We start from the raw sequence: 24,344 nt of genomic DNA on the forward strand, positions 1-24,344 counted from the left end.
CTGGGCTTCGATATTATTCGCATGTGCTCCTGTATGTGGATCTACAAAATGTTCCTTGTGTTTCACTGTTAAATGCTTGTAATTTTTTTTTTTCTAAGACCATAATACAGCTATATGCATGCCATTCATCTGTTATTGATGGTAGTATTTTTCGTCACTACTTTTCTAATAATGTGCAAAAGAGTTTTTGCTTTCTGATTTTTTTATCAATTTCATGAAGACGAATTTAGATTCTCTTTCGAACACACCAAACACCCATTTCTTCTTAGCAGTTAAATTTCGTCCTCTGCGATGTTTTGGTTTTACCAATACAGTTTCGTCTGCTTCTACAGGACCAGGGTATATCTGCCAGGGACAAAAGTTGATGACGTTGTAAAGCATATGTCATCTTTTAAGGGCACAAAAGGTGATATTGTTGTTCACGTTGGCACCAATGACATTAAGAGTAGGAGATCTGCAGATTTACTTAAGAAGTACAGGTCAATGTTGCAAAAAGTCGTGAATTAGGGTTAAATTTGAAAGTGTCTGCAATTCTGCCCAGACACGATAGGAGGGAGTACGCGATGAGAGCCTTGTCAATCAATTCGGCCCTGGAGGAAATGTGCAAGGCTCAAGAGGTAAATTTTTTTTCAGCCTGGTCTGTGCATGTTAACAGGAGAGACTGCTTCTACAGGGATGGGATACACTTAAATAGAAAGGGTGCAAGAATATTTGCTGATGCTATCGAGGCAGTGTTAGGTGGGTCGGAAAACTGCTAGCTTGGGAGGATTCACAGACTAAAAGGTTAAAAGTAGCCGCAGGCAGAGGTGAAGGTGATTCTTGCACAACTTCTATTAGAATAAGTAACGACCTGGAGCAAGGGGTGCTGGGGGTTTCAGGGACTGATGGCAATCATCGTGAAACAGGTGGGTATATGAGATGCTCCCATAGCCGAGTGGTCAGGAGCGGGAGTGCAGTAGCACACGCTCTTTGAGTAGACCAGGGTTCAAGCCCCTGACTGCCGAATACGGTTGATCTGCCAACCCGCACTGGACAAGCGTGGCAGATTATGGTCCATTTCCCTCAGCATGAATTGTTGAGGAGGCTTCCATCCTGCAGTGGGTTGATAATGGCTACACTTTTTATATATGCGTTAGGGTAACTAATAATAAGAATAGGAACATGTATACTTGCATGTATACCAATGCTAGAAGTATAGTAAATAAATTTTATGAATTTGAAGTGTTGGTCAAGACATCAAAGGCGGATATTGTTGGGATAGCAGAGACGTGGTGTCACACAGATATAAGCAATGCAGAAATGGAATTTGGGGAATACAATGTGTACAGAAAGGATAGACAGGATAGGAAGGTTAAGAAAAACATAAAATCAAAAGGAGTGCATCCAGTTGATATAGATGAACAGTGCACTGTTGAGTCAGTTTGGTGTGACATAAGCACTGCGAAAGCAAAAATAAGGGTAGGAGTGTGTTATAGGCCTAATGACTCGAATGAGTACAATGAACAATTGTACAGAGAAATAGAGTGGGCTAGTAAATCAGAATGTCTTATAATGGCGGATTTTCACTTCCCAGATATTGACTGGAACTTGTCGGTTGGTCACTCACACACTAGTAAGACTTTTGTGGATTTATTGGATGATTGTTTTCTGCAGCAGCATGTTCGAGAGGCAACCTGAGAGAGAGTAATACTCTTGATCTGGTTATCAGCAGTGATCATTCTTGTATTAAGAATTTGCAGATAAAGGAACCACTAGGTGGCAGTGATCACAATGTACTGATGTGGGATTTACTTAAAGATATAATTACCATCAGTGGTAAAGGAAAGGGTTTTTGCTTTCGTAAAGGTGAGTACAGTGGTCTCAGACAGTTTTTAAATTCTGTACAGTGGGATCAACTGACGATGTTACCAACAGTAAATTCTAAGTGGGAAGCATTCAAGGAATTAATAGTGGATGCTACTAAAGGTTTCATACCTATTAAGAAATATTGTTCAAGGTTTAGGCCTAAATGGTTATCAAATGAACTAATCAGACTCGTGACAGAGAAGAAAAATGCATGGGATGCATATAAATTATCAAGAACTCAGACGCCTATGGCAGATATAAGCTAGTCTGTAATCAGGTCACGAAGAAGATTAGGCAGGCGAAGCCAGATTACAAGAAATCTTTGGCAAAAGATGCTAAGAAAAACAGCAAGGATTTCTTTACTTATATAAACTCTAAAAGGAAGGCAATGAATCTGATTGGTCCACTGGATATCGATGGTTCGGCCGTTGATGATCCCACTCAGATAGCAAAAAAACTGAATGAGTATTTTGCATCTACATACACACATGAGGAGTTATCAAGGTTTGAAAATGGCAGAAGGTTATCAAATTGTAGCAGAGTACTTAATGATTTTGTAATAATTGAGAGTAAAGTGAAGGAGAAATTGTTGAAGTTAAACATAAGAAAGGCATCCGAGGTGGATGGGATCTATCCAGTTATATTAAAGGAGGCGGCAAAGCAACTAAGCAAACCCTTAGCCATAATTATGAGAGCATCCTTGGACTCAGGGGAGGTCCCCACGGACTGGAGACATGCAAATGTATCCCCGATTCACAAAGGGGGATATGAGTAATTACAGACCAGTTAGTATAACTTCTGTTCTGGGTAAAATAATGGAGTCACTGGTTAAAAATGCATTGCAGGATCATCTAGACAAGACTGCAGCAATAATTCAGACACAGCATGGGAAAGTCTTTATTAAGGGAGAGTCTTGTATGACAAATTTGATAGGATATTATGATGTGGTTACAAAGGAACTGGATGCAAAAAATAATTTTGATATCATATATTTGGATTTCAGGAAAGCTTTTGACACTGTTGTGCATGAAAGACTGTTGTGCAGATTGGTATTAAAGGTAAGTTGCTACAATGGATAAAAGGATGGTTGAGTGGAAGAAGACAGAGAGTGGTAATCAATGGACGACTAATGCCGACTAATGTGTTGGGCCCACTGTTTATAAATATACAAAACATTGTATATAAATATACAATGTTTTGTATATTTATCAATGATATTGATGAAGGTATATCATGCTTAATGTCGAAATTTGCAGATGATACAAAGGTTGGCAGGGTTGTTAATGATAGTAATGGCAGTGTGCTACTGCAACAGGATCTAGAAAATTTTTTTCTGAGAAGTGGCGACTGAAGTTTAACATTGACAAATGCAAAGTACTGCATATGGGTAGAAATAACCCCAGAGAAACGGACCAGCTGTGTGGTACTACACTTAGGTTGTAGAAAATGAAAAAGACCTGGGAGTAATTGTACATTCAAATAGGAGGTTTTCTGAGCAATGCAGACAGGCTGCCAGAGCAGGTCATGGGGTGGTGTCAGTGATATACAGGAATTTTGCTGGTAGGGCAAAGGTGATTATCCCTTTGTATAAGGCAGTGGTGTGGCTACACCTTGAGTACTGCATATAGGGCTGGAGGCCTCATTTTAGGAAGGATGTTGAGTTACTTGAGTGTGTATAGAGAAGGGCAACAAGATTGGTGAGGGGAACAAAGGGGTCCTCTTACCAAGAAAGTCTTAAGTTCTGCCAATTGCAGCGGCTGGAGACTCGGCACCTGCGAGGTGATCTGATTGAGGTGTATAAGGCCTTGAATGGATTAAGTACACTGAATTCTGATGGAATTCTTCTGCTTGGTCAGACTACAAACCTTGAGGGGTCATAGATTGAAATTGTGGAAAGTCAGTTGTAGAATAGATGTGCCGAAATTTGTCTTTAGCCAGTGGGTGGTTAATTGCCGGATCAAACTTCCATCTGTTGTTGTGGAAGTTGATAGTTTAAATAAATTCAAGGAGGAACTGGATAAATATTTAGAGGGAATCGATGTGTGAAAAAAAAAATTTTTTTTCTTCTTTTTGGCTGATACTACATAAGCTCATAAGCTTCTTTGCATCACATGTCTTCATTACTATCTGTTTGGGCTTTTTTTTTTTTTTTTTTTTAACTAATAACATGAAGTAAAAACAATGACAATTTCAAAAATTTTTCCTCTGATCATTTATTATCATTATGATACAAGAAAGCAAGCTTATGCAGCATCAGCCAAAAAAAAAAAAAAAAACTTCCACTTCACCCCTCTGTTCATTCAAAATACCTGTCCAGCTGAGCCTTAAATTTATTTAGGCTCTCAACTTCTACAACAAGGGATGGAAGTCTGTTCCACCAACCAACTACCCGCTGACTAAAGGCAAATTTCCGCACATCTAGCCTACATCTGTCTTTCCTCAATTTGAATTTATGCCCTCTCAGGTGATTATTCTGAGCAAGAGGTAGAATCCCATCGGCATTGAGCATGCTCAAACCATTCAAGGCTTTATACACCTCTATCAGATCACCTTGCCGGTGTCTGGTCTCCAGACACTGTAATTTCAAAACTTAAGCCTTTCTTCGTAAGAGCAACCCTTTGTTCCATTCACTAATCTTGTTGCCCTTCTCTGTACTCGTTCCAGCAGCTCTACATCCTTCTTGAAATGAGGCCTCCAGACCTGTATACAGTACTCAAGGTGTGGCCTGACCATTGCCTTATACAAGGGAATAATCACCTCCTTATCCCTGCTAGAAAAATTTCTGTATATCATTGATAAGACACAATGAGCTACTTTTGCAGCCCATCTGCACTGCTCAGAGAACTTCATATCTGCCTGCACAATTACTCCCAGGTCCTTTTCATTCTCTACCACTGTCAGTGTAGTACCACAGAGTTGATATGTTGCTCTGGGGTTGCTGTTTCCCATATGTAGTACTTTACATTTGTCAATGTTAAACTTCATTTGCCACCTCTCAGCCCATCTGCTCAACCTTTCCAGATCCTGTTGCAGCAGCATAGCGTCAGTACTGTCCTTAACAACCCTGCCAACCTTTGTATCGTCTGCAAACTTGGACATTAAGCTTGATATTCCATCATCAATATTATTTATAAATACAGAAAACAATAATGGACCCAACACTGAACCCTGAGGGACACCACTAATAACATTAGTCCACGATGAGCAGTGTCCATTGATTATCACTCTCTGTCTTCTCCCCCTCAACTACCCCTTTATCCATAGCAGCAATTTGCCTCCAATGGCACACTGCTCCAATTTGTGCAGCAGTCTTCCATGTGCAACAGTATCAAAAGCCTTTCTAAGATCCAAGTATATAATATCAAAGTTATTCCCTGCATACAGTTCTTTTGTGACTGTATCCAATCAAATTGGTCAGGCAAGACTTCCCCTTAACAAAACCATGCTGTGTCGAGCTATAACTGAAGTCTTGTCTAGATGATCCTGCAGTACTACTTTAACCAGTGCCTCCATTAATTTTCCTGGAACAGAAATTAAACTCACAGGTCTATAATTACTTGTGTCAGCCTTTGATCCTCCTTTGTGAATGGGGTCACATTTGCACATCTCCAGTCTATGGGTACCTCCCCTGAGTCCAAGGAAGCTCTCATAATTATGGCTAAGGGTTTGCTTACTTCCTTTGCTGCCTCCTTTAATATAACTGGATAGATCCCATCCACCCCAGGTGCCTTTCTTGTGTTTATCTTCAACAGTTTCTCCTCCACTTTACTCTCAGTTATTACAAAATCATCTAGCTCACTGCCAGAGTTGAATACACCTCTGGCATTCCCCTCGCTGAATAACTCCTCGTGTGTGAATGTCGATGCAAAATATTCATTTAGTTTGTTAGCTACCTGACAGGATCATCAACAGTTGAACCACAAATATCAAGTGGACCAATCTGATTCATCCCCTTCCTTCTAGAGTTTACATAAGTAAAGAACTCTTTTCTGTTTTTCTTTGCATCCCTTGCCAAAGATTTCTCGTAATCTGCTTTCGCCTGCCTAACCGCCTTTTTAACTTGGCTACAGACCAGCTTATATCTGTCATAGGCTTCTGTGTCACGTATTAATTTATATGTATCCCAAGCATTTTTCTTCTCTGCCATATGTCTCATTAGTTCATTTGACATCCATTTAGGCCTAAACCTTGATCAATATTTCTTAGTTGGTATGTAAAGCCTAGTAGCTTCCAAGATAAATTCTTTGAATGCTTCCCGTTTTGAATTTGCTGTTGGTAACATCATCAGTTGGTCCCACTGTATAGAATTTAAATACTGTCTCAGACCATCATAGTCACCTTTACGAAAGCAATAACACTTCCCTTTACCCCTGATGGTAGTTACCTCTTTGAGTAAATCCCACTTCAGCACACTGTGATCACTGCCACCTAGTGGTTCCTCTATCTGCAGATTCTTAATGCATGAAGAATTCCTATTGATAATCAAATCAAGAGTATTACTCCCTCTAGTTGCCTCCCGAACATGCTGATATAGAAAACAATCATCGAATAAATCCACAAAAGCCTTGCTGGTGTGTGAGGGACCAACCAACAAATTCCAGTCTATATCTGGAAAATTAAAATCCCCCATTATAAGACTGTGATTTACTGGCCCACTCTATTTCCCTGTACAGTTCCTTATTATACTCATCAGAGTCATTAGGCCTATAGCACACTCCTACTCTCAATTTTGATCTCCCAGTGCTTATGTCACACCAAACTGACTCGACACTGCACTGTCCAGCGATGTCAACTGGCTTCACTTCCTTGGATTTTGTGTTTCTTAACTAATAGCATAACCCCTCCTTCCTTCCTATCCTGTCTATCCTTTCTGTAGACGTTGTACTCCCCAAATTCCAGTTCTGCATTCCTTATATCTGTGACACCACGTCTCTGATATCCCAACAATATCCGCCTTTGATGCTTTGAGCAATACCTCAAATTCATCAAATTTATTACCAAACTCCTAGCATTGGTGTACATGCAAGTATACATGCACCTGTTCTTTTTCTTAGCTACCCTAACACAACCCATGTGTTTACTTGTACCGCAATGACTCCCAGCAGTCTCTGAAATATTCTGCATCTTGTTTTCCAGGCTTCTGCTCACTCCAATAGAAGCAGTGCAAGAATCACTTTCACCTCTGCCAGTGGCTACTGTTAATCTATTAGTCCTTGTATCCCCCCAAGCTAGCAGTTCTCCGACCCACCTAGCACTGCCTCGATAGCATCAGTAAATATTCTTGCACCCTTTCTATTTAAGTGTATCCCATCCCTGTAGAAGCAGTCCTTTCTGTTAACAAGTTTTTTTTTTACTTGTACATTGATTAATTTTGTTTTGTTCCTTTTTTTTTTTTCAAAATTGAAATATTTGCCTTAAATATTTTTTGCGAAAACTTTTTATGTAAATGAATTTGCTAATATTTGCATTGTTATAGCATAATATTCATTGTTTACATTGTTTTGTCTGTCCTAGATTTTTTAGTAAATCAGCATGGACTAATGAGGGCACCGCCTTATGAACTCAGGTATGAATTAAGTAACATTAATATATTAGTGTTGATTAATTGCTCACTTTAATGTTACATGAATAAAATTTTTGCTATGATATCTAATCTATTTTTTAGGATTAGATTCATTCATAGCTAGACATCACTCATGGCTAATTTCTGAAATCTAATGTGTAGAACAAATGCCATTTAGTCAGATGTTTTGAAACAGATTATATTATTTAAAATTGTGGTCTTTCATAATAATACATTTTTAGTAAAATTTTTTTTTTTTTTTTGTACACTAGTGTGATAAAAATTAAGTTTCTAATACATGCATACATGGTTTAATACTGTAGGCAGAAGTGCTTAGAAACTCTTCAGTTGGCTATTGAATCAAAAAATAATAAACTTATAAGTCATGCTGTTAATGGATTACAGGTGAGTTATATTTAATAGCATTTAGTTTACAAAAATGTGAATTATGACTATCTTTATAAATTTTAAAATATTGTTAGATGGCATCTTATTTTCTTGTTTTTCTTTACTATTAGTACAGGTAGCCCTCAATTTACATCGGCTTAGGTTCCTGGGGGGGGACAGGCACAAATGGAACCCTTTATATAAAGGAGTCAATCTGAAATCACAGGGTTAGGTTCTGGGCACCAAAAATTTTACCTACCACTTTGCATCAATTGTTTTATTTTATTAGCATTCTTCATAGTTGTAGTAATAGTCGATGGAAGTATATTCATAGCCCTACACACATTAGGGCAGCTTTCACCAGATTCTATCCTCCGAATTTTGCACTAGGATTCAATTAACTACTTTTACCAGACATGGCGTGTCTTTATTCTATTAAATTAAAAACTTTATAACACGAATGGCAAAACTGCACATGACTATCACTATTATTAATAGCACAATTAATAAAAAAATGTTAGCATAATAAATTTCCAACACGTGTAAATAGCGTAAATAACAACCAACTGAATGCTTCACCGCATGGACCTTTACTACCCACATCCATGAATGGTTACTTTGAGGGCAGGAATCTTTCTCATCTCTGATACGAATGCACTAATTACTGATTGGCTCAGATTGTCCTAAATCATGTGAACAGTGCACAGTATGATGCCGATAAATTTTGTCTGACGATTCGAAACTTTCAATTTATAAAAAAATTGCAAAAATAAATAAATAAAAATAAAAATGGCGTTGTGGTTAGTGATCGGTGCGATTGCGAATCAACGCAAATCGTACCAGTGCAAAATGAGGGCTACCTGTATATGTATTCATGCAGTTTGGAGACATGTTCTGGATAGTCATAATAAATCACGAAAAGTCTACCCATTGTAGGTACATTTTAATATAAAATAAACACACATACACTTTTATATACAGGTTGGTTATAATTAAAGTGCATCACTTTGATAAAATTTGGAATAGACAGTGTCTAAACCATGAAGAAATGAAAAGTGCAAAAAAAAAAAAAAAAAAAAAAATTGTTCCAAAAGTGACCCAAATACACTAAGCTATATTCATTCAGTATGCAAAGTATTGACGAATTTCGTGGCATTATCCGGGTGACATGTCTTTGTTATGATAAAAGCAGAAGCAACCGTAGTAGCAAGCAATGGTCAACATGATAATGCAAATGAAAAATTATGCTTTTTTGGGAAATCTCTTTTACCAAAATAACAGCGTTGCTTGGCTGTACGTTTGGGGATATCACCATTTAAAATAACTTAACAAGCAGATCCCTTTTCCAAAATGGATTTTGCTTGTGCAAAATGATGAAGAAATTCAAAGGAGCAGGTATTTTTGTCTTTAGCTTCCAGTAGAGGACTCCACATCTTTGTGACAACTGTTGCTGTGGCTGATGGTGTCACAGGAATTGTCACACTCAACTGCAGAGCAGTGTTTCAATAACTAGAAATTTTATGGGAAACTATCTACAAAAGTGCTCTAAACCCTTCTGGAGTGATTTCCCTACATGATCAATGTGCTGCACCAGTTAATTCCACAATGCATCAACTTTGCTGTGCTGTTTTTGTTTAGGATAGAGGTGGACGGTATGTTGGAATATCTTATGGTCAGATGAGGCTCATTTCCAATTAAACAGTTGTTTATGGAATCTTCACCCTTGATTTTGAACTCAGGCTTGGACAAAATGCAATTCCTATGGTAGCAGAAACCAAATTTTTGGGACCTATCTTTGATCAAAAGCTGACTTTCCTCCACCATATTTGTCAGTTCAGGGCAAAAAACTCAGTTTTTCACTGAGCATATTTAGAGAGGTCTAAACATGCTCAGTGCTGTCTCCTCCAGTTACTGGGGAGCAGATAGAAGCACATTATTATGCCTTGATCAAGCACATGTCTGGTTAAAACTTGACAATGGTTCCAAAGTCTGTTCTTCTGCTAGAAATTCTGTTCTCAGATGGCTTGATCCAATCCACCACAGAGCCATCCAGACTGCCACAGGAACATTTTTTACGTTGCCTGTCCAAAGTCTTTACGTGGAAGCCGTGAACCATCATTGATGTTTCAATGTCAGCAGTTGCCATATTCAAGCAGCAGATATACAGTAGAGTGTTGATAATCCAAACTAATTGGGACCAGGGGTAGGTTCAGACTTACGATTTGTTCAGATTTTTGAACTTATCAAAAATACTGTTCTGTGGAGACTATATAATATATTTATTATATTATATAGTCACAACTACATAACTATATTATATAATAAATAATAACTATATTATTTATTATATAATATAGTTACAACTATATTATATATTTTATAATATATTAAAAAAAAAAAAAGCAGCTTAGTAAGTTTATAAATAAAATCACTAAGTTGTATTTACGTATTTTTATTCATAGGTAACAAAACAAAAAGAATTTTCAACCATAATAACACATGTACAAGCTTTAATGAAAATAATTACTTAATTTTTGCTGCACCATTTTTGAACTTCATTTCTTTGCTCTCTCACTCTTTTCAGTTGAGTTGGACAGCATTCAGTTTGTTGCTCGTACCAAGCCATTGCAACCTCCAGCATGGTGAATGCCTCAGTATGCATAGGCCCAGTGTTGATGTAATTTTCTTCGTCTTTAACTTTATCATTTTCAAGAGCTCCCATTTCTTTTACATTCACAATTTTGTTTTCATTTAAAACAGGAAACCCTGTAGCATCAGTATCATTTTCCATCCATGCCCTTGCATCGCCTTCATTGCAGTCTTCAAACCCAAGAATTGACTGAAACAAGTTGACCATCTCATTCAGTATTTGTCCCTCGCCTCCTTCACTTTGATTCTGCTCATCTTCTATGGTTTCTTCTGCAATAGGCCACAGTTTTTTCCAACCATATTTTAAATTCTATGCAGTTAAATTCCCGCACATCAGCTAACATGTAACTGGGCTTTTTCGAAAAAGCTATGATGCTTTGTTCTAAAAGTAAATGATGCAAGACTTGTTTTTTATAGATTCTCTTCAACTTTTCTATGGCTCCCTGGTTCATCGGTTGGAGGAGTGTGGTAATATTTGATGGAAGAAACATGACCTCGAATCTGTCGTCTATTTTGTTTAACATTTTCAATGAAGGATGTGATATGGCATGTTGCTTAGGATAAGCAAGACCTTGCCCATTTTGCCTTCTTGTTCATGATACTGCTTGACATTCGGAATAAAATCATTGATAAACCATATCAGATTACAAAGTGTTGAATAACAGATTACAACGTGTTATGTTTATTAGTTAGTACTTATGTATATTAATTAAACTATGTACGTAAGCATAAATTTATTTTTATTTTGCTAATCTGTGGATAATATTCTTCCGATTTTCGCGTATCATTTAATTTTGTTAATTGGTAAGGTAATAAAAGTGTAAGTTTGTTTTTTGTCTTTATTTTTATGGCCTGTGGATAATATTCCTCTGATTTTTGCTTATTAGAATTGCCATTTAATTGAATCAAAATTCAATTTGCAAATATGATCACAGTAACCGGCGCTTACTGTAATTATTTTATGGCACCAGCATAATAAAATAAAATAATAAATAATTGCTGGCTTGTTCGGATTATTGACATCACAAATTATTGACATTCAGATTTTCAATGCTCTACTGTATTCAAGTTTTTACAACTTATTAATTTATATAATTTTATTTAGAGTTCATTATTGTTTAATATGTTACAACTATATTATATATTTTATAATATATTAATTAATTATACTGTTTTATGTTATGCATTTTATACCTTTTGATTTGGTGCACTGTAGCCTCAGATGCTGATACACCATAAAACCTCTAAACAACCAACCAATCATCAGTCATCGTGCTTATGGACTACTTTAGATGTGACCAGGCAATATTTGGTTTGACTAAATGCAAATGGAAAATTCTAGATATGACTATGAATTTTGTGATAAGCCATTTTGAATATAAATATTTATTTTTGTGATTTGTCTGGGTTATTGTGATTTCTCTAATTTGTGATGACCCCATGTTGTTATACTTAGAAGATCTACAACTGTCAAGCATAATTTCTAAAACTTCACTACTTAACTATTTCAATGAGTACATAACAATTTAAATTACTTAGGTGAATCTAAAAAGATGGAGTGTCAGTTAAAATACTTTGTTTTTGTAGAGGATTATTTGGGACAAAAATTTCCAATCGGTATTTGAGATGGATGAAGAGGAAAAATGGCTTCCATGTCAACTTTTGCAGGCCACTTCTTCTATATCTATCCAACCAGAAGATGTACAAGTTGAAATTCTTAAGGTAACTATTTTGTTGATTTATTATAATTTTAGTAAATTTATTGTACTATTATTTCTGAGGCTGAGATGCATTTTGTTGGAATACTTTTAAATTGCTTGTAATGGATCTGTTTGAGAACTTTTTTTTGGTAGTTGTTGCCGCATCAGCTTCTGTGGCCATAGTGCACCTCCCAAGGTTTTGCAGTACTTTGATCCAAGCCCGAGCAGGATTCAAACCCGCGACCTTTGGGTTGCTAGGCAGGCACTTTACCCACCCGGCTAGCCCGGTCAGCGTTTGAGAACTGGTTAAATGATTGTTTCATTTTTGCCTTGTAATGTAGGAAGTATTTTCAAGTGGATTTGATCACTAATGTAAAATTTTTGAATATTAATTCAAATTGGAATACAATTCATTAATTTTTCATTTCTGTGGATACTGAATTAAATTTTATTGATTTAAATGATATAGGATCAGTTTCCCCTCAGACTTATGACCAAAATTAATTTTAATCTTGTACATCATACTCAGTTGTATCAAAACTAATTTGACATCGTGGTTTGATAACAAACATTTATTAACAAACATATGATAATAAATATTTCATAACAAACATTTAAAATATTATTAACAGGCCTTTTCACTCTTGATATTACATCTTCATTACTTCCTCTTTCTTTCTTTCTGTACAGTTCATTTAGACAGTTTGTGTTAATGAGATATAGCTTTTCTGTGTTATTATCAATACAGTACATTGTGGCATAGCATGTTTTCTTGTTGAAATATGAAGTACAGCTATAGCAGACGAGACAAAATTTATGGTTTTTTGGCCTTGCAAAATGAAATAGTTATGGATACTCTTAATTCCTGTAATGCTATTTTCTTTTTATATCACTTTTGGTTGTCATTAGATGAGTGAATAGAATTTTTCAAAATGACCTGACGGTTTGACATCAAATTTCATCAAATTCCTTAAGAAATTTATTTATTTAATAACAGCTCCTGTTACAAAAGTACTTGTACAGAGCAAGAAAGAAAAACCATCTTTCTTTATTTTTCGTATTTCTATTACTAACACTTACTACTTTACACTTGGTCACACCAGCACTGCTCCTGCCTCCCTGTGGCAGGGCCGGAAACCTTGGCAGAACAGTTAATCTGCCAAGGGCCAAAAGGAGCAAATATGGATCCTAATGTGTTTCTGCCTTTAGAGCCGACAAGCTCTCGGCCAGACACGGAAACTGTACATGACATGTTGCAACCCAAGAGGTTTAAAACCAATTCCTTAGCAAAGCGACAGAGTTTCCTGCATTTCTCATAATGCACTCTCTTGCAGACCAGCCTCTCACTAAGCTATCTTCGTTCCTCATCCAGAAACACCTGGAAAGTCTGGCAGGATCTCCTAAGACAGTCAAGAGACTGCAATCAGGGAACCTACTAGTGGAAACAATGAACCGCAGACATTCGGAGAAACTGCTAAATCTTACAAACTTTGCTGGAATTCCAGTAAAAGTTTCTCCCCATACAACCCTAAATACATCTAAGGGTGTTATATCCAGCTGGGATCTATTGAATGTCACGGAGGAGGAGATAACTCAAGAGCTTCAAGATCAAAATGTCATTGCTCTGAAAAGAATTGTGGTTAGGAGAGAAAATACACTCCCACCTACAAGGAATAATCTAACCTTTAAATTCTAAAGGTTAGAATATTCTAACCGATAAAAGCAGGCTATCTACTTTGCCGCATTAGACCCTACATTCCTAATCCATTGAGATGTTTTAACTGCCAAAAGTGTGACCACTCTCAAATGGCAGGCAGAGGAAACCAATTGTGGGTCCTCTGACCACACTCAAAGTGATTGATCGGCAAAAAAAATGACCTGCCCCCAACTGTAAAGGAAACCATCCTGCTTATTCAAGGACATGCAACAGATGGAAAACTGAAAAGAAAATTGTGAAATATAAGATTGAAAATAAAGTAAGTTTTCAAGAAACAAGGAAAGTAATTGCTCCCAGTATGACTAAACATACCATATGCCAGTATTGCGCAAAACTATCAATCAGTGGCCACCCAAACTGAAGTTACAGTCCCTTCGAACACTTCAATCTCTGACTGGGCTTGGACTGTTCTCTCTCAGCAACAATCCAATATCCCTAAGCAGTTGAACCAGGCAAGCAATACTGAACTCACAGTACCAGCTACATCATCTTCTCCTCCCCCAGTGATTGCTTCTACATCGAATAGTCGAAGCTCAAATTTAAAAAAGAATATCCAAGAAACATCTGTGGATACAATTGACTCATTCAGACATGAAGAACTGATCTTAGAAATATATGCAGAAGAAGAAGAAGAAGATATGGATACCGGTTGGCCATTCTTATCAAAAAAAGACAGACAAAGCCTGAATGCCACAAGCCAGTCACATTAAAAAAACAGCAGGTACAACTTCTACTACTAAACACCAGTAATGCCTTATATTCTACAATGGAATTGTAGAGGATTTCATAGCAACCTTAATGATATTCAAGTCTTAATTAACTACTATTCTCCAGTTGGTTTCTGTCTATAGGAAACCTATCTAACTCCTCAATTTCCCACCAACATAACTATGCCATCTATTGACAAGATTGTAATACTTCAAATGCTGCCCATGGGGGTGTGGCCATCTTGGTCAGCTCAAAGATCCCAACCAAGCAAATTGTTTTTCAAACTGAAATTGAAGTAGTTGCCTTATGTTTAATAATCCAGATTGCGTTAACACTAGTATCAGTCTATCTCCCAACAAGTCATACCTTCGCTTACCAAGATCTTTAGCGGGCGCCTCCGTAGCCAGGTGGGAAGGAGCAGCAGTGCGTAGCACACGCTTCTTGATTAGACCGGGGTTCAAGCCTGTCGCCACCAAATACGGAGGGTGCGGAAAGGTCAGGGAATGACCACCGCATATCCCAGAACAATATGGCCTTAGTTGCTAATGCTCCTAAAAAAAAACCAAAAAACCAAACCAAGATCTTTAAAACCTGCTAATTCAGTTACCTTCCCCTGTCTGTCTCTTGGGGGATTTCAATGGCCACCACCCCTTATGGGGATCGACTAAATTAGATAGACATGATCGATTAATTGAAACCTTTCTGGACCAACTGGACAAACTTCTGCAATCGATCTATCAGTATGCTCCCCGATTCTGTTTCCAATCATAAAATGGTCTATTATGGACAATCCCATAGGCAGTGACCATTTTCCGATTATTTGTGATCTGCTCACTGCACAACTACCATTAGGAAATGCCCAACCATGCAAGAAATGGAAGTTCTCTCAAGCCAATTGGGTCAAATTTCAGTCAGCTATCACCCTGGATGAGCAATTGATACAAACACATTCAATAGATGAAGCCACAGATTATATCACTTCACACCTACTATCTGCAGCTAAATGTTCAATTCCATTGTCGAATCCCGAGCCCTAACGGCACCTTAACTATTGGTGGAATGAAGCAAAAGCAAAGAAGTTAAAAAAAATAAAGCATGGAATTTATTTCGTAGATCCTCAACCACAGCTAATCTTATCAATTACAAGAAGCTAAGGGCAAAAGCACGTATCATTCAAAGGCAAGCCAAGAAGAACTCTTGGATTCGGTGTGCATCTTCCATAAACAGAAACACTAAACTCCAGGTTAATATGAAAGAAAATTAGACAGATTTCCGGCAAGTTTCCAACCACCCCTTCACCAGTTCTTTCGTGGAATGGGCAAGAACTCTCTGCTCCTAAGGACATAGCAAATGCCTTGGGCAAAACCTTTGCCCAAGTTTCAGTGGCATCAACTTATTCTCTGGATTTCCAGAAAATAAAGACCAAGACTGAACAGCGAACCATCAACTTTTGAAACTCAGTTTTCCTCTTCAATATTCTGAACTTTTACACGCTATTAAAACAACACGCAACAGTGCTACTGGGCCAGATGGAATGTGTTATGTCATGTTACGAAACCTTGCCGACAAAAATTTACAAATACTGCTGGTCTACTATAACTGAATATTTCTAGAAAACATTTATCCCAGCTCTTGGCATCATACCACAGTTCTTGCCTTTTTGAAGCCTGGAAAAGATCCTACTAGTCATAACAGTTACAGACCTGTTTCCCTATCCATTTGCCTGAGTAAATTACTTGAAAAAATGGTCCACAATCATCTTGTTTGGATCATCGAAATGCAACAACTAATTAGTAATAATCAGCATGGCTTTTGCCAGAATGGGTCCTCCTTAGATCTTATGATCAAAGCTGAGTCTGCAATTCGTAATGCCTTTGTAAAAAATGAACATCTTGTTATGGTTTCCATAGACATAGAGAAAACATATGACACTACCTGGCATCACAGCATTCTCATTGACCTCCATGCTCTTGGTCTACAAGGCAACTTTCCTATATTCATCAGGAACTTTCTCCAGAATCGTTCTTTCCAAGTTCGATACCACAACTCGCTTTCTATGACATTTTTACAGGAAGGAGTGCCACAAGGGTCTGTACTGAGTGCAACCCTTTTTGCCCTTAGAATCGATTTCAGCACAAAAGAACTTACAAATACTGTTCAGACGTACCTTTATGCCGATCTCTCTATTTCTTGCCATTCTCAGAACATGAGATCCATTGAATGCCAACTGCAGATATCCCTGAATAATAAAGTCCAAAGGTGGGCAGGGTTTAATGGCTGTCGTCTATCACAGCAGAAAACTGTTGCAATCCACTTTTGTAATCAATGGAAATGCATACAGATTCTGAACTTCAGATGTCAAACTTTACCATTCCAGTGACTAACAATGTCAGATTCTTGGGATTAATCCTTGACAAGGAAATTAAATTTCCTTGAGCACATTAAATTTGTGCGTACTTCCTGCCTCAAAAAGCTGAACTTACTAAGAGCTTTATCTGCCTTGTCTTGGGGAGCAGAAAGTACATCTTTGTTGCTCTTATATAGATCATTGATCAGATCCCGTTTGGATTATGGTGCTCCACTCTGATTCTGCCCATAAGAGTACACTACGATGGCTGGATCCTATACAACATATATGGATTGCACTTGGCGCTTTCAGGACATCTCCTACACAGTTTATATATTGAAGCTAATGAGCCCCCTCTTTACCTCTGCAGAAAAATGCTGCTTCTTAAGTATGCAGCCCAAATACAAAGTTGTTGGCAGCATCCTATTGAGCCATACCTCTTCAATCCACCACTGCAAAATCTCTATAGAAACAAACCCACTAAAATAAGACCAGCAGGCTTATGCCTTATTGAATTAACACAGAGTTGGAATGTTCCTATTGTCAACAGGCAACAAGTAATGAATTACTCTCAACCACTGTGGACTGCCCCTCCACAACTAACCTGTGATACTTATCTTCACAGGTGGGGAAAGGATCACTTACTGATAATCAATGTGAAACAATTCCATGCAAGCCATATTCAAATATATGCGGATTTTTTGCCAATATATACTGATGACTCCATATCACATTCAACAGTTGGAGCAGCAGCAGTATTTCCCCTCTACAATCATTTCTTCTGCTCTTCCACCTGAGTATAGCAGCTTCTCTGCAGAACTCCATGCAATAAAATTAGCCTTAGAAAACCTGAATCACTACCCTTCTGTAAAATATGTAGCATACATGGACTCACTCAGATCAATTACAGCAATAGTAGTTGTTGGTGACTATTGTCAGGGAAATGGGGAACAAGGTATGTAAAAAGGATAGGTGGAACAGGACCAGGGTATGTCTGCCAGGGGCACAGGTTGATGACGTTGTAGAGCGGATATCATCTTTTAAGGACACAAAAGGTGATATTGTTGTATACTTTGGCACTAATGATATTAAGAGTAGGAGACTGGCGGAATTACTTAACAAGTACAGGTCACTGTTGAAAAAAAGCCATGAATTAGGGTTGAATTTGAAAGTGTCTGCAATTCTGCCCAGACACGATAGGAGGGAGTATATGAAGAGAGCCTTGTCGATCAATTCGGCCCTGAAAAGATTGTGCAAGGCTCAAGGGGTAGAATTTTTTTCAGCCTGGTCTGTACTTGTTAACAGGAGAGACTGCTTTTACAGGGATGGAATAAACTTAAATAGAGAGGGCGCAAGAATATTTGCTGATGCTATCGAGGCAGTGTTAGGTGGGTCGGAAAACTGCTAGCTTGGGGGGATACAAGGACTAATGGATTAACAGTAGCCACTGGTAGAGGTGAAAGTGATTCTTACACTGCTTCTATTGAAATGAGCAGAAGTCTGGAAAACAAGGTGCAGGAGATTCCAAAAATTGCTGGGAGTCATTGCAGAACAAGTAAATCCATGGACTGTGTTAGGGTAGCTAAGAATAGGAACAGGTGCATGTATACTTGCATATACACCAATGCTAGGAGTTTGGTAAATAAATTTGATGAATTTGAGGTATTGCTCAAAACATCAAAGGCAGATATTGTTGGGATATCAGAGATGTGGTGTCACACAGATATAAGGAATGCAAATCTGGAATTTGGGGGAGTACAATGTGTATAGGAAGGATAGGAAGGGAGGAGGGGTTATGCTATTAGTTAAGAAACACATAAAATCCAAGGAGGTGAGGCCTGTCGAAATCGCTGGACAGTGCAGTGTCGAGTCAGTTTGGTGTGACATAAGCGTTGGGAGATCAAAATTGAGAGTAGGAGTGTGCTATAAGCCTAATGACTCTGATGAGTATAATGAGGAACTGTACAGGGAAATAGAGTGGGCCAGTAAATCACAGAGTCTTATAATGGGGGATTTTAATTTTCCAGATATAAACTGGAATTTGTGGGTTGGTCCCTCACACACTAGCAAGGCTTTTGTGGATTTATTCGATGATTGTTTTCTATATCAGCATGTTCGGGAGGCAACTAGAGGGAGTAATACTCTTGATTTGATTATCAATAGGAATTCTTCATGCATTAAGAATCTGCAGATAAAGGAACTACTAGGTGACAGTCATCACAGTGTGCTGAAGTGGGATTTACTCAAAGAGGTAACTACCATCATGGGTAAAGGTAAGGGTTTTGCTTTCGTAAAGGTGACTACAGTGGTCTGAGACAGTATTTAAATTCTATACAGTGGGACCAACTGATGATGTTACCAACAGCAAATTCAAAATGGGAAGCATTCAAAGAATTTATCTTGGAAGCTACTAGGCTTTACATACCAACTAAGAAATATTGATCAAGGTTTAGGCCTAAATGGATGTCAAATGAACTAATGAGACATATGGCAGAGAAGAAAAATGCTTGGGATACATATAAATTAATACGTGACACAGAAGCCTATGACAGATATAAGCTGGTCTGTAGCCAAGTTAAAAAGGCGGTTAGGCAGGCGGAGGCAGATTACGAGAAATCTTTGGCAAGGGATGCAAAGAAAAACAGAAAAGAGTTCTTTACTTATGTAAACTCTAGAAGGAAGGGGATGAATCAGATTGGTCCACTTGATATTTGTGGTTCAACTGTTGATGATCCTGTCAGGTAGCTAACAAACTAAATGAATATTTTGCATCGACATTCACACACGAGGAGTTATTCAGCGAGGGATATGCCAGAGGTGTATTCAACTCTGGCAGTGAGCTAGATGATTTTGTAATAAATGAGAGGAAAGTAGAGTAGAAATTGTTGAAGATAAACATGAAAAAGGCACCTGGGGTGGATGAGATGTATCCAGTTATATTAAAGGAGGCAGCAAAGGAAGTAAGCAAACCCTTAGCCATAATTATGAGAGCTTCCTTGGACTCATGGGAGGTACCCATGGACTGGAGATGTGCAAATGTGACCCCAATTCACAAAGGGGGATCAAAGGGCAACACAAGTAATTATAGACCTGTTAGTTTAACTTCTGTTCCAGGAAAATTAAAGAAGTCACTGGTTAAAGAAGCACTGCAGGATCATCTAGACAAGACTTCAGTTATAGCTCAGACACAGCATGGTTTTGTTAAGGGAAAGTCTTGTCTGACCAATTTGATTGGATACTATGATGTGGTCACAAAGAAACTGGATGCAGGGAATAACTTTTATATCATATATTTGGATCTTAGAAAGGCTTTCGATACTGTTGCACATGGAAGACTGCTGCACAAGTTGGAGCAGTGTGGCATTAGAGGCAAATTGCTGCTATTTCTGAGTGGGAGAAGACAGAGAGTGGTAATCAACGGACACTGCTCATCGTATCGTGGACTAATGTTATTAGTGGAGTCCCTCAGGGTTCAGTGTTGGGTCCATTTTTGTTTTCTGTATTTATAAATGATATTGATGATGGTATATCAAGCTTAATGTCCAGGTTTGCAGACGATACGAAGGTTGGCGGGGTTGTCAAGGACACTACTGACACTATGCTGCTGCAACAGGATCTGGAAAAGTTGAACAGATTGGCTGAGAGGTGGCAAATGAAGTTTAACATTGACAAATATAAAGTACAACTAAAAATGGAAGCAGTAACCCCAGAGTAATGTATCAACTCTGTGATACTACACTGACAGTGGTAGAGAATGAAAAGGATCTGGGGGTAAATGTGCAGGCAGATATGAAGTTCTCTGAGCAGTGCAGACGGGCTGCAAGAGTAGCTCATGGTGTCTTGTCAATGATATACAGGAATTTATTCTAGCAGGGATAAGCAGGTGATTATCCTGTTGTATAAGGCGATGGTCAGGCCACACCTTGAGTATTGTATACAGGTCTGGAGGCCTCATTTTAAGAAGTATGTAGAGCTGTTGGAACGAGCACAGAGAAGGGCAACAACATTAGTGAATGGAACAAAGGGTTGCTGTTATGAAGAAAGGCTTACGTTTTGCAAATTACAGTGTGTGGAGACTAGGCACCGGCGAGGTGATCTGATAGAGGTGTATAAAGCCTTGAATGGTTTGAGCATGCTCAATGCTGATGGGATTCTTCCTCTTGCTCAGAATAATCACTTGAGAGGGCATAAATTCAAATTGAGGAAAGACAGTTGTAAGATAGATGTGCGGAAGTTTGCCTTTAGCCAGCAGGTAGTTAGTTGGTGGAACAGACTTCCATCCTTTGTTGTAGAAGTTGATAGCTTAAATAAATTTAAGGCTGAGCTGGACAGGTATTTGGAACGAATGGAGGGGTGAAATGGGAGCGGGGTGTTTTTTTTTTTTTTTTTTGGCTGATGCTGCATAAGCTTGCTTTCTTGAATCATATGCCTCTACTAATGCTAATGCAAAATTCCTCCTACAAGGTTCACCTTGTGTTAAATAAAATCAGAAGTCTCCTATTGCAAATTGAAGAACATCATCAATCAGTGACCTTTTGGTGGATCCCAGCACATTCGGAGATAAAGGGGAACGAACTTGCTGACAAAACTGCTAAAAATCCATCAACTTTTGATTTAACCTTCATCCATGTTCCAGCCTCTGAGTACAATCACATCATACAAATGGCATGTGTCGTGCAGTGGAAAGGTCTATGGCACACCCAAACCAATAATAAACTATCAGTTAAAACCAGACCCAAAGCATTGCCACTCTATCACCAAAACAGTGAGAAGAGAAGTTGTACTGGCATGGGCATGAATAGGACATATGTATCTGACTCACCTCCATCTATTCATAGGAGAGGATCCTCCTCAGTGTCCACACTGTTCAGCACATTTTTCATGATATCAACAGGACAGGACAGAACATCCGTTCTGTCTTCCCAGACAGTTGTTGGATAGATGTGCGGAAGTTTGCCTTTAGCTAGCGGGTAGTTGATTGGTGGAACAGACTTCCATCTTTTGTTCTGGAAGTTGATAACCTAAATAAATTTAAGGCTGAGTTGGACAGGTATTTGGAACGAATGGAGGGGTAAAATGGGAGTGGTTATTTTTTTTTTTTTTGGTTGATGCTGTGTAAGCTTGCGTTCTTGCATCGTATACCTCTACTAATGCTAATGCTAAATCTGCAAGAACCGATGACATCAAAGCATATTATTGGTAATGAAGCAAATATCAATGAAGTTTTCTCTTTTCTGAAAAAAATTGGAACGTATCAGGAATTTTGAAAGATCTCCATAATAAAAATGAAGTCATTACAACTGAATTTTGTTTTTTAACATTTCACTATGAATAGGTGCACTTAGCCCCAGAAGCTTATGCGCCATTAAACCTCCATAACACACCCACCCACCCACACACACACACACACACAACCACCAACCCACCCACCCACCAAATTTCATTTTTTTGTTGTGTGCAAACAATGTCACAAACCAGCCAAAAATTGTGGTGCAGACCGCAATTTTTGGCTAGTTTGTGAGAATACTTGTTTGGAGGCAAACTCTTGTGGTTATGCACAGCACTCAGATTGCATCTGTACCTTAATGCATGACTGCAAGGGTACTGCCATGTTGAAAATTGACTGTTTCCAAATAATGCTAGCAGATAGTTCTATGTTGGGACCCAGCATTGCCAACAGACTTCAATGAATAATCTAACACAAGATTATCATCGATTTTTTTTTTTTTTGCATAATATTCATTTTGTGTTTGTTTTTCAGTTTTCATTTTGAATGGCCTTTGTATAATTTTTAAGAAATTGAGAAAACTACTTGTTTATTGTAATATTGTTCTGCTATTGAAAACTATGGAGTTCCACCGAAATTATAAAATTTTTTAAATTTATTCTCAATATGGCTGAATCCAGAAGAGTTTACATATTTGTTGTGACTTCATACCTTTACAATTTGAATGAAATATTAAGGGCAGCCAGATTTTTGCCGCCACAGTTCACAAAGGACTGTGTACTTTTCATGGAAGGGTACTGGCTTGAGTGCATCAGGGGTAATTAATTTTCTTATAATAGCAATGTATGTTAATATTTAATGATATTTATGTTTCTGCAGTGGTGAGTCACAAAGTTTGCATTATTTATTTGTCATTGTAATTTTACTCTAAACAGTTTCCATTTTCTGAGGCATTATGTAATGCTGCTTTGTGGAGGAATAATATAAAAATAAATAAAATAACTTATGTCAACTTCTTTTTGTTAGGTACTATTACAGATGGCTTGTACCAGTGGCTGGAATTTGAGTACTGAGGCTGTAATCAGATTAATTTCTCTTTGTGTTGATGTTTATACTACAGGATCTACTGCTATTCGGACAGCTGCTCAAGCTACAGCTAGTCAAACTATACAGTCATTTTGCACTTCTGTGCAGGAGGGAGAAACTGGAGATGAGGTTAGTTTTGTTACTAATTGGCTTTACATTACACTGGGATATAATTAATTTAAAATGGCAAAGAACATTGCTTTTAATTCATTCTGAATGAACAGAACGCCCGACTACCAAATGGTAGTCGGGCATTCTGGTCTCTTGTCAAAGCTGTTGTCATAATTTTGCCCATCTCTGTTCCCACCTCTGTCAAAATCAGATGGTTCTATTGCCACTTCAGCTAAAGATAAAGCTGACCTGCTAGCATCGTACTTTTGTTTTAACTCGTGTATTGATGATTTTGGTAAACCTACCATTATGAGTACACTCCATTCAATGCCTCCTGTGGTCTTCTGTCAAAATGGATGTCCGAAGAATTTTAAGCATTCTGATGCCAACAAAGCACCAGGTTCTGATGGTATTTCTCCACTTGTTCTCAAAACCTGTGCTCCTGAGTTTACTCCTGTTCCGTGTCACCTTTTTCGACTTTCTTATTCTACAGGTGTTTCCTTTCTGCTTGGAAATATGCTCGTATCCAGCCAGTTCCTAAAAGAGGTAACAAACTCCTCCCATCCAATTATCGTCCCACTGCACTTACTTTTTCTCTTTCTAAAGTAATGGAGAAATCTATTAACTACCAACTCCTATACTATCTAAAAGCCTTCCATCTGATCAATGATCGCCAGTATGGATTTCATCAGTGTTGATCCACTGGTGGTATATTGGCTTATCCATCTATGGACAAATTCAATGGAAAAGTTAGTTGAAACTTAAGCAGTTGATATTAACATTTCAAAGGCTTTTGATTATGTTTGGCCTTCTAAATAAGCTTCCATCTTATGGTTTGCCAATTGTTTTTTGTAATTGGTATCCAGTTTTCTCTCTGGGATTGCTCGCTGTGGGTGATGATGAATGGCCCTCTGTCTTCTAACTTCGCCACTAATGCAGGTGTTACCTAAGGTTCAGTTCTTTCTTCCACTCTTTTCCTCTTGTACATTAATGACCTTCTTCCA

General features: G+C 38.0%; 1 protein-coding gene across 1 annotated transcript in view; it reads left to right on the forward strand.

The window, feature by feature from the left end:
- Window positions 1-24,344, forward strand: part of LOC150081364 (brefeldin A-inhibited guanine nucleotide-exchange protein 3) — a 235,668-nt gene that overhangs the window by 23,225 nt on the left and 188,099 nt on the right. The window contains exons 3-6 of the mRNA XM_090380184.1: window positions 7,360-7,411; window positions 7,732-7,813; window positions 12,032-12,166; window positions 23,170-23,358. Of these exons, the coding sequence (XP_090236310.1) occupies window positions 7,360-7,411; window positions 7,732-7,813; window positions 12,032-12,166; window positions 23,170-23,358 (458 nt within the window). The remainder of the gene's footprint in view (window positions 1-7,359; window positions 7,412-7,731; window positions 7,814-12,031; window positions 12,167-23,169; window positions 23,359-24,344) is intronic.

Source organism: Mastigoproctus giganteus, chromosome 8 (genome assembly GCF_048544385.1).
Source record: "Mastigoproctus giganteus isolate SK-2022 chromosome 8, ASM4854438v1, whole genome shotgun sequence".
Classification (NCBI taxonomy): Eukaryota; Metazoa; Arthropoda; class Arachnida; order Uropygi; family Thelyphonidae; genus Mastigoproctus; species Mastigoproctus giganteus.